General features: G+C 38.0%; 1 protein-coding gene across 2 annotated transcripts in view; it reads left to right on the top strand.

Moving 5' to 3' along the window:
* ANO4 (anoctamin 4) overlaps nucleotides 1-12,157 on the top strand; it is a 195,096-nt gene that overhangs the window by 104,279 nt on the left and 78,660 nt on the right. For both annotated transcript variants that reach the window (XM_079305168.1, XM_079305169.1), the window contains one exon: nucleotides 3,439-3,597. In XM_079305168.1, the coding sequence (XP_079161294.1) occupies nucleotides 3,439-3,597 (159 nt within the window). The remainder of the gene's footprint in view (nucleotides 1-3,438; nucleotides 3,598-12,157) is intronic.

Raw genomic sequence — 12,157 nt, forward strand, 5'->3', positions numbered from 1 at the left:
AAAAACAATACTTAAACCCTCTTTTCCCTCTTAGATGTGTTCTTTTTGTTTTTTTTTTAAGGAAAAGGGAAAACCTTTGAGGAATATCAACAGATTTAAGGTGTATTTTTGTAACCATAACTGAGGAAAATAGCAATGTAAGTCACATATAGGTATAAGATAGGGGAAAAAAAAGGAAAATTGAAAATCTTAATGGGACTTCAGGGATGCTGCAGCCTACCAAAAATTTTTTCAAAGTACTTGGTCCCTGCTAAACTCTAGAAGGAAAAGATGCAGTGTTCAGATGATGTATGGTTTGTAGGGATGTGTGTGGGTAAGCCCTTGGCCTAAAGCTCCCCTAGTGCATGCATGTGTATGAATCATGTCTGAATGCTGATGGTTCCCAGCTGAGTACCTGGGAAAACAAAAACCACTGTATTCCTTGGAAAACAAGTCCAAATTATACAACATGTATTACAATACAGTCATAAAAATAGACAGAAATGCTAAGCTTCTTGTTGGAGTGAAGTCTTCATTGTTCTACTTTCTTCCAGCATCCTTTTTAGATGAAAGAATGGAGGTTTGACATATGTGACTACACCACTTTTTCACCAAAAAACAGCAGACAGACCTAGTGCTATGTGTTTTTTCTTCATCAGCTTAGGAAAAGTGAATTTTTATGTCATAAGGGAGGTAAGGGAGATGTAATATCTGAAGGAAGGGAGGACAAACTTCTGCCTGGAATAGCAGGAGCCTGTAATTCTTGGATGATGCAGAAGTCCTGCAGCTGACACTGCTGAGCCTGCCCTCCCTGTCTCATATTAGATACCCAAGAGCTCTTGCAAGTGCAAACTCAGTCTATAAAGTTGCCTTAAAGCCTGTAACAGAGGGCCAGAGGAAAGTTTTCTTCCCAGAGGCCTTAAGAGACTAAAAGGGTTTATCAGTCTGGATTTGACATACAGTGTTCCTAAAATGAAAAGGGCCTTCAAGTACAGGTAAGAGTGTCCAAGCCACCTTTCTGAGTGAAAAATTACAGTACTGTAGTTGTAGTTGGTAGTGTTTCACAAGTCCAAGAGAAGTAATTGTCCCAGGCAATCATATTTGTAGTAGAAGAAGTCTGACAAGTCAAATACCTTGGCTAAATCTCATAGATACTCTGTAATATAAGGTTCTGTGTTCACTGATGAGTCAGTGCAGGGGCCAACCAATTTTCTTCAGAGAAAGAGGAAACATAGGAAGGGGCAAATCAATTTTTCCAGTGGTCACTACTGCATGCAGAGAAGGACACATTCCTTATGGTACTCTCAGGATGGGTCTGAGTTCACATGAGGAGTGTACATTTGAAGTGGAACCATCAGTTGCCCCTCCCCATGATTTATTTGCAGTCCAGAGCAGCATTGGGTTTTAACCTTGTATTCTTTATGGATGTAAATCCAGTGAGTCTTTTGGACTAGACTACAGTGGGCCCAAAGTGAGCCCTTAAGCCTATATGGTGTACACAGCAGATCCTCTGCATGGTTTGTTTGCTGTACAGCTCCTTTCCTATTGTGCCAAAAATTCATGTTCACTCTGACTACTGAGCAGGAGGCTTGCCATGAGGGTTAGAAATCACAATAGGGCCACCAGGCTGACCCACAGACCCTAAATCTCTGCTAAATCCTTCTTCTATTTAAATAACCTTAAATACCCTTTGGGCTGTTGGGGCTCTTTTTATGTCTTCTCAACATAAAGAGATTTTTAATGGGAAAAAGAAATAAGTGTGCCTTCTGAGCTGTTTTCACATTTAATGTTCTATGAAAAATACTTCTCATATCTTGATAATATCATTTATCAGCATGATATGCAGTACAGATATAAATAGTTTGCCACTGTTTTTTCCTTAGAGATTAATTTTTTTTTTCTTGTCTTCTTTTTGGGCTCTAAGAACTGTTGCACTGTTTCAAGTCTGCCCTAAGTTGTGTCAGGAGCTAGGCACTGTAATGAAAGAATGTTAGAAAAATTCCTTTCTTCCTTTAGTGTACTGAATGTACCAAGGGGGATGGGACATTTGGGATGCTTTCACTGGTTTTTCCATTTATGAAAATTCCTGCTGAGAATCAGAAAGATAGCTTACACCAAACTCTCTGAATGCAAAAATTGTTTTTGGAGGATTTTCCTGTAAATTTTTTTTTTTTTTCTATTATAATGTTCAGTTTGTGATTTAAATTCTGAAGTAACTCTCTTGTGGAGGAAGTATTTTGAAAATTCCCTCCTTCCCCCAGAAGTGAAAGGCAAAATATCCTTTCTTTTTTTCAAAGATTTAATTGCATATTTTAGGGCAGGGCTATTTTTGGCAGGAATAATGGAGTAAGTTTTGGAAAAACAGAGGTAAATTAGCTTAACCTTCCCTTCACCTTATATCTGGACTAATCTTGGTGTTCCTGAAGGTGATTGCCCTTCATACTGCTCAGAGGGAGTGCTTTTGTTCCCACATGTTCTTCATGGTGTACATTTCCTGTATGAAACACTCCAGCCATTGAAAACTGCCATGCAATTTCAACTTCACTGAAAGTTGTATAATGTAGAAGTGTCAAATTTTGAGGAGGATCTGTAGAGAATTTCATCTCATGACTTACTGGAAAAAGACCAGGAGCTTTGTCTTTTATATTTCAGGAGAATGACATGTTTGTCCTTGTTGTGTTTTTCTGTCAGGCCAAACATTTTAACAGGCTTTCTGTTTTGTTTTGTTTTGTTGTGTTTCTTGTTTTGTTTTGTTCATTTGTTTGGTTTTCGTTTGGTTGGTTTGGTTTTTAAAGAAAAGAGACGATATTTATTGCTTCTATTGTTTTTATGTGCTGCTACACCTAACACCAGGAACTCTTTCCAAATAAATCCATCCTCAGCTGTTGCTTAAGCAAGGAGTATTCTGTAGTTAGTTTGATGAGATATGGTGAGCTTGGTACAGAACTTTCATATTTCTGTCTGTGTCCTATGAGACAAAGTAATGAAAAATCTCTGTGCCAGGTTTTAGTCTTTCTCACTATAGTAAATGTTAATGATAATATTAATGTTTACTCTTTTCACATGTACATTCAGCCATATTAAGTTCTTAATTCTAAATTTACACTTCAGTAACACTATTCTTTGCTCTATTTTATAACTAAGAAAATATTCCTAACCTTGTGGAGGGTGGTGGGGGAGGGAGGTTCTCTTGTGTTTTCTGTTGTTTCCTGTCCCATCCCCATATGCCCAAGCATTTTCCTAAGACCTTCTCATCCCCTTTAAGATTCCCTTCAGTAGGGAGGTCTGTGCCCCTCTCAGATGAAGTCAGAAGCACTGCATGTGAAGAGCCTAAAACTTGAACAGCTTGTTGTGATTCCTTATCTTTCCTGTTGAGTATTACTGAAAAGTGATACTCAACAATACAACAACTATCAAGGCAAACTAGCATGACTGAATTGCTTGATTTTCTCTTTCCAGGAGGTACCTGATAAGAACAAAACCAATGGATTGTATTTTAGAGATGGGAAATGTCGGATTGACTACATCCTTGTGTACAGAAAATCTAATCCTCAGACAGAGAAGAGGGAAGTATTTGAGAGAAATATCAGAGCAGAAGGACTTCAAATGGAAAAAGAAGTAAGAGATCTTCCTTATAAAAACTTTAATGTTGAAGCTATGTAAAATCTGGGGTATGGTTTGTTTACTCTCAAAGTCCTTCACTCTGTTGTAGCAGTAGAAAAATGCTTTTAAGCATGCCTAAATGCAGGCCAGAGCAGTGCAAAAGTATAGCCTAAAGGAAAATCAGACACAGGGATTGAAGGCCAAAACAGGCCATTACAGTCATCTTTTTCAACCTTATGCACAAGTAGGCCACAGAATTTCATCCAGTGTCCTGTGCCATATGAAAAAACAAGTGCTGGGTTTGAATGGCCTGAATTCTACTGAGTGCAAACCATATTTCTGCACCTATATTTTCTTCTAGCCAGGTACTGCATTGTTTGCTGAGGCTCCTGGTACTCTTTCAAGAGACCTAACTAGATCCCTGCCTTTCTTTATCTGTCAGCTTAGGCAAGCAGTGAGAATTATTTTAGTAGTTTGAAAACAGCTTAAAGTTTCTCTGTCTTCACCCTTAGCATTGAAATAATTGGACAGTACATATGAATCTTTTATATCTCTGTTATTTCCAACATAATGTCCTAAATCAGTAGATCTTTTATGGACAAGAGTGTAGAAATTAATGCAAAGTGTCTAAAATGTTAGCAGGAGTAAAGTTTAAAGAGACCATATCTCTCTTGCCTTCCTTAAACTTTGATAATGTGCTTAAGCAGGGCTTAAACCTCACTTCCATCAGATCAGGTATTGCTGAATGTTTACTTTTATTTGTGCCTGGTGGACTCACACTCATGATAATATGCATTGTCATGCTGCCACTGATGGGAACACAAGAGGAATTTTCAGGATATAGGCTTTGATCAAATATGTAGGTGTTACACATTATCTCCCTTTCTTCCATTGAATTCTTGGTAAATGTTCACATATTCTGTCTGTGTGCCTGAAGTGCACACTTCTTTGGAGAGCACTGGGGAGGAAAAAATGGGAAACCTTTACAGAAGAATGAAAATATTTCTTTTCTTCAAATGTTTTTGATTGAACACGGGTACTTGTGTGTATAAGTGTATTAAGAGCATTTCACTGGTTACACCAAAAGTTACCCTGAACTATTCCTTCAAATAAGCTGGAAGTAATCATCTTCAGTGCTGCAGTAATTGATAGATGTTTTCAATGTCAGAGATTGTTCATTATTAAATTTCCTGTATGCATGCTACTGCCATAGGAGCTGTAACCCAACATCCAAGAGCATGAGAGTGTTGCTGCAGCTACTCACCTTCACATCCCAGAATTCTGCTCTGCTTCCACCAGGAGAGAGGCTGATAAAGTCTCTGAAATTTGGGCAGTGTGGAAAATCCTAGAATCCTCCCTATTATAACATATGTCCAATGGTTTCAAACAAATTTTTTCCTACTTTGTGGTTTTTGCAGATTTTTTACTGTGCTAAGGTCAGCAGTGAAAGCTATGAAATTACTTTATATTTTAAGTACTATGAAAGTTATTGCAACATTCTGCACTGAAAACTTTTCAAAATCCATGATTTAAGCACTTACTGTAGAGGGGTTTTTTGGCTTTCAAGACCATTTATTTGGACTTTGCTGCCTAGGCTGCATGAATGATCTGCCAATTTGATTATTCATTTCAGTTTCTATTTTGCTAGTGACATGCAGTTTTATTTCTTACTAATCTCATTTGCCCTTGGTGTGACTTCTTGCCAGCATCAGTAATTGTACATTTTCTAAACTCAGAATGATCAAAATGAGGTTGTGCTACATGACTTGGGCAAATGTTTTTAAAATCTAGGGTAAATCTTTTTTAACATATGACTCTGACCTAAAATTAAAACCTAGCATGTACATTTTATGATCAAGTTAGTTTCTAAATTTAATTATAATCCTGGAGGAAATATGTACATTCTTGGTACACTCCCTCCCCCATCCCCAGAGATTAAGAACAGTGCTGTATAACACTTAGCTTTAAACTAAGCTGAGTGATCACCTAGTGTCTAGATTATTTCTCATTATTTTTACTTCTCCTTTTTTCAAGACTACACATCATTTTGAGTGTTAATTCTGGAAAATTTCAACTGCAGGGTTTTTTCAAGATGTTCACATGCAGTGCACTGCTTCCACTGAGAAAAGTTTGGTCCCTGATGAAATGACAAAACTCTCTATGGCTTTGGCCACAGGACATATCCAGAGGCAATAGGTAGTAAGTGTTGGAGTGAAAGAAACTTTTTAGCCCCCTTGAATTTTGTGTGGTTGTTGGTTCATTCTCCTTTGACTACTGGCTGTTCATAGTTTGGCATTTCTCCCTGTGATTTTAATGTGAAACCATTGCAAACTTGCAGAGTTATCCACACTGCAATTTCAAACCCATATGCCTCACTGCAGGGAGGGAGAAAAGCACTGCAGTGGCTCTGACAAGTGCAGCACAGTGAAATTCCCAGGAAGTGGTGAATGCAAGGAGAAGAGTGTTCACTTAGCAGCACAAAATGAGAAAGTGAATCTGAAATGAATTCACAACAATTGAGATAACTTCAGGCACAATGTCAAAATCATGTAGCTAAGAAAGGTCTGAGCAGTTACATGTTTCTGACTCTAGGAAAAGGTGATAATGTTTTGCAGATATTTCCCAATGAATTCACACGCACAGTCCAACTGTACCACACCACTCTGCCTTGGAAGCTCTGACAGATTTGGTGCTCAGTATATAGAGCAGTAAAGAATGAGGGGATCCCAGACCAAGGAACAGTTAATTAAAATAATGACAATTTTAACAAAAAAAAAAAAAAAAAGAAATAATCGAGAGAAAATAGTAACAAAGCATCTTTAAAGAGTGGGAAAAAATGAAAAATAAAATTTAAAATAAAATTAAATAGCCAAGATTTTAAATTTAAAACTCTAAGAGTGAATGCTAATTGAATGGTACAGCACAAGTCAATTTATGACACTTCCCCCTACTTTTCTGTGTATATTGGTTCTGGATAGGATGAGTGTGTTAACCCTGTCACAGTCAGTCACTTCTAGACCACACCCAACACATGTGGTCACATGCAGACAAATAAGGCAATAAAAAATTTAGGCCAGTCCTGGAAAAGAGATTGTATTTTCTTTTCTGCCAGGTGTAAAATTTCCTTTGTTGGTATATCCTCTTTTTCAATGTCTCACAAGTGAAATGAGTATGATATCATGGCTCTGGGATCCCTGATGACCCTGGGTCATTTTTCAATACTCTTTGAAAAAACTTATGTGTGGGGAAATGGAGAGGACAGTCTCCAAGTGGAGCATGTTCTTCTGGGAGGTGAGATACCAGTCACTGTAAGTTTGTAGGCACTGATACCATCTGTAAAAAGCACATGAGATTCATTCCTCCCAGAGCTGGTGAGCAAAAGGTTAACAGGGTGCTACTGTCCACATTCTGATGGTACATTGCAAATTTATCTAAATACAAGATAAACCTGAGATTTAAATCAATGACTGACATGCAGAAGAGAATTACTTGAGACCACTTTAATGTGAAGAGGAAATAGAGATAGTGTTTGTCATTACAAATTAAATGTTCATCCCTGTGGGCCAGCAATTTCTGGAAAACCTGCCTTTTCAAGAGAGAGTGAAGAGTCAGTATTACTTTGAGCCCATTATATTTTTCACAAGAATAAATATTTATAAATTCAACCTCTTGGCTAAAATCTGGAGGAGTACCTTTTCCCCAAATTATTCCTTCAGCATAAATTACTGTTTACCTAAATGACCAGGTAGAAATAAGTTGCTGTTAAGAGTATCTATGCAGTTCTGGTACACAAATACAGTGTTATAGATATTTTTCAGTAAGATGCTTTTAACTGCACTATGATAATAGATCATGCACAGAGGTAGCCAGCATGCAGCAGCTAATTTGTATGACTCATTCACCTGCAAACTTTTTAAGCTGCACTGTAAAGTAATGCAAATGCAGGATAAATGTAGGAAATTCATGCTGGATGAACAAACACAGACCACACTTGAATTTGTAACATGTACTAGAGAAAACGAAGAAAGCTGTCTGGCATTTAACTAAAAACAGTGTATCCAAAATGAATCTGATGTTGGCCTGGGATCTGATCATGTAGCCTTAGGAAGAGTCATTCAGTTTGAACTTGGCATGATTTTTTTTGGTTTTTCTGCTTCTTATGACTACACTCAACTAAGTCATCCAGAGTATTTCTGCTACTAAATGTACTTGATACCTCATGCTTATATTCAAAGTTTTTAATTTATAGATTATAAGTTGATTTCATGAATTTTATTTGAAAAAGCAATTGATAGACAAATAGAAAGTGAATGATGGAAATGTAATAAATGGGAACTAACTACATAAGTCGTGAAAATAGTATTCAGTGTTTTTTATATTATTTTATTTTATATATTTTTTTGTATTTTTGGTAACTAAAGTCTCTCTATAAAAGCAATTAACTACTTTAAACCTATAGCACTCCTTATTGCCCTGGAAACCAGGTCTCCTCACAGCTACTGCATGTAGAATATGCTTCAGAAACTAGCTTCAGGTATTTTACAAGAGCCAATCCATCTGAATTTCTGCCAGCACACTGTTCTTTTCATCTCCCTGATAAAAAGGTGTCAGTGTAGTGCTGGTCCAGTTTTTGGAAGAATCCAAGTTGTGTGGGTTTTTGCATTACATGCCTGATTAAAAATTTAAACTTTGCCACCATAAGTGTCAAGCTGTCACCAGGGATCCTCTAATTGCATTTGCTCTCTGCCTCAAGCAGCAGCTGACATTTCAGTGCAACATCTGGCAGCAAAAACAGCTGGTGCATACAACAGGCAGTAGAAATATATAATAGGTGTTCTCCGGGGAAAACCCAAAAGGACAAGAAAGAAAAGCACAGTGTAAGCTTTAGGTGTGTTGTATGAACAAAAATCTACTAGTGGGTATACTCTGAGTCTTAAGTTATGTTAACGTGACCCTAGAAGTTCTCTTTTGAAATCTTTTTCAGTAGTTGATGCAATATAATTACTAAATAATGTTTTTTCATAACTTTTCAAGTTTGCAAGCAGATGTAGATAAGTTCCTGAAGACCTAGTAATAGTTGTGCAAAGTAGTTTCTTTAAATGTGGCTGTAACTTTGTGCTAATGGGGCATGGCACAAGAAGCTAGAAACATGTATTCAGGAAGATACTTATATTTAGCAGCAAGTTGGAGTCTGCCTTCAAGATGATGAATGTTGAGAGAAATTAGAGATGACAGAAAGAGCACGCAGAGTATCTCTGTGACTTTTAGCACATCCCTGAGTGTAAAGGGAAAATAGACTTATGACCATGTCAAAGTGAGGCAAAACTTAGAAATAAAGAGCATGAAAAAGCTGAGAACTTCAAAGACTGAAACTTCTGAGCACGAGCTGTTTAGAAAGTTGTGATGTGAAAGAGACATTATAATCAACAGCTATTGCTTCTGTACTTAATCAAATACTATATTTCTGGAAAAAATTATATCTACTCCTTTTTGTTGTTGCTGTTGTTAGTACTGCAGAGGCAAAACAGTTATAAGAGACTTTTTTCTGGTTTGTGCGTCATCACTGCAATTGTTCATGAGATTCCTGTTACATAAATGTTTTTTCTGATTGTGATTCATAGGTAGAAAAGAATTAAACTGACTTCCAGACCCCAAGTGACGCTTGCAGGTCTGAGTTAGAAAAGGTGTTTTATAAACGTAGCTTATGTAATTTTGTTCTCTGAGCAGTGCACAATAAAATCTCAGTGCCTTTATAGTTGATTCCAAGTTTATTTTTCAGTTATGATTCAGTTTATCCAGTTATTGAAAGAACAATCACTTTCTTGTAGTTTATTGCTCCTATAGATGTTAATTTAATCAACCAGGCTGACAGTTTAAACCAGAATCTACGATCAACTAACTTTTTACAACTTGTCAGGAGAGTTTGTGTGGTAGCCAGGAGCAAGTTGCAGGTCAGCTGGAAAATTTTTTTTGGCTGCTATTTTTTATTTGGTGCTCATATCCTTTCCCTGTCATATTGAGTTTACTCTGCACATATCAAAAGTACCCATCCACTAGAGAAAATGGTGGCTAGGGAAAGCTTCCACCACTGAAATTGTATCAGCTGTCCTCTGAGCTTTTTGACAGAAGGTAAGATAGCTATGAGCATGACTACATGAGATATATACTAGGAAGCACTGGGATAATTGGGTGATTATCCCAATTATCCCTGCTGTGCGTGCATGGTAGGACAAGCAACGTGCAGGATGTCACCTATGGCTAACAGGTTTCTTCTGGGCCAAGCTGGCATTTGGACAAAACTAGGCTTTCTTGATCTTGAGAAGATAAGACCTTGTATTGGGTTTGCATGGCCAGGTTTTGGTAGTAAATGGGACTACAGGCATGTCTTCTGTGAGTTTTTAGGCATTTCCCTCACATCTATCAGAGGCAGTGCCATAGAACTCCAAGGAAAACCCACTGTTGGCCAAGACTGAGCCCATCAACAGTACTTCTGTGATAAAGTATTTAAAAAGAGGAAAAAAGCCTGCTGCAGAGCAGCAGCCAAAAGAGAGGAATGAGGATATGTGAGAGGAACAGTTCTGCAGACACCAAGGTCAGTGAAGAAGGAAGGGCAGGAGGTGCTCTAGATGCTGGAGCTGATTCCCCTGCAGCCCATGGGGCTCACCAGGAGAGCAGATATTCACTGTAACCTCTGGAGAGCCCCACACTGGAGCAGGTGGATGCCCCAAGGAGGCTGTGAGCCTGTGGGAAGCCCACACTGGACCTGTGGCCTCCTGGAGAGAAGAGCCCATGCTGGAGCATATTTGTTGGTAAGACTTCTGACCCTGTGCAAGAGACACACACTGGAACGCCGTCTATTCCAATTTGACTGATAATAAATTCAACTAATTTCTGCATGTCGAGTCTGTTTGGCCCTTGATGGTAACAGCTGGGTGATTGCCCTTTGTCCTTATCTGGATATGTGAGCTTCCTCTTCTATGTTCTCCCCTGTCCTGATGGAAAAGGGAGTGATGGAATGCCTTTAGTGGGTATCTGGCATGCATCCATGGTCAACCCACCATAGTTGTAGTTCAATGTTACTTCACTATTGTAACCAGTAACAAAAATTCCATAGCTTTCATGGACTCTAATAAGTTGTTGCAGTCTCTCACTTTTCTGATCCAATTATTCAATATGTAAATATCTACAGCTAATGAAAGTTACAGTACAAATTATGCAGCCTGTAGGCTCTGTATTTTCATGAGCAGCATAACATATTATTATTAGCAGGTGCAGTTTGTTATTTAATGTTTTAAGCACTGTGGCTGGTTGCATCCACAAATCATGGACAGGAGCATCAATAGGACATAAACTATGCCTGCAAAAAGGGAACCAGACTGAAATGCAAACCTTACCACAAGCATTATAAATGAAAGTGCTTCCAGCTATTTAATTTTAAACATAGGGCTGTTCGTTGCACCTCAATTCAGACACAGCAAGTGGAAATCAGACTGGTCTTATTATCTAATGCACATAGCAAAAGGAGCCTCTTTTCAGCAATGTTTTACAGACAAGTGTGTTGGTACAAGCAGAACAATGTCCTTTCCCGGAGAGAGTTCTGTTTCCAGCTGACTGAACTTCTGAGGGAAAACTTTTAGATTTCAGATGTTCTGTATACTATATAGCACAATGGCAATTTAGAAGAAAAATTTGGAGAGATAAATGAAAGTCTAGATAGATAGGGTCTGAATTCAAATTTCAGATCCAGTTCTTCAAGATAAATTTCTTGATTATCTGACGGAGACTGTAAATGAGTGTTTCTGAGTTGACAAGTGCCAGCCTTTAACAGGACATTGTAAACCAGTAGACTAAGCAAATGTTGCTGAAAAATTGACCCATTAAAAAGAATATATGGTGTTTTGAAGGAATAGGGAGGTAATACAGAAAATACATAGATAACTGAATAGGAATTTCAAAGCCCCTGACATGCTTCTTTCAGGAACAGGTAAAATTTATTGGGAAAGAATTTACTGTCATCAAAATCCACAAATCAGAATGTCAAAAATCTTTTGAAGGAAAGAAACCAGACAGGCAATAGATTAAGAAAAAATTATGGTGGTTATATATGAGATGTCCCCTATATGTCAAAGGTCACCTTTCCCTTTACAATGACTGATCTTAAACTGCAATCATTTTTGAGGTGTTGTTTCACCTGCCAGCAGCATCAGGAATAAGCATAATGCACAAGGCTACAATCACTTAATGCACAGTGAGAGTTTTCATTGCCCAAATGTGACATGACTGGTTTGTTGCAATAATCCCTTATAGTAATGGCTTAATAAGCAAAAAATCTAAAGTTGGAGCCGAAATACAGAGTATATAGAGTATATAGAAACCCATGTTAAAGATTTTGGTGTTGAACTTGTTTTGAGAAGACAGCATTGTGCATCTAAAACAAATGATAATGGTTAGTCTTGGGGACATTTACATCTTCCATTAAAGCCTGAGGTGGTGTGGGGCTGCCCCCCTGGAAGTAGTGCCAAGAGAGAAGCCTGAACTGGAAGGGACAGGTCCCTTTCTCACTGCTCTGGGCACA

The sequence above is a fragment of the Erithacus rubecula genome (genome assembly GCF_903797595.1).
Source record: "Erithacus rubecula genome assembly, chromosome: 4".
NCBI lineage: Eukaryota > Metazoa > Chordata > Aves > Passeriformes > Muscicapidae > Erithacus > Erithacus rubecula.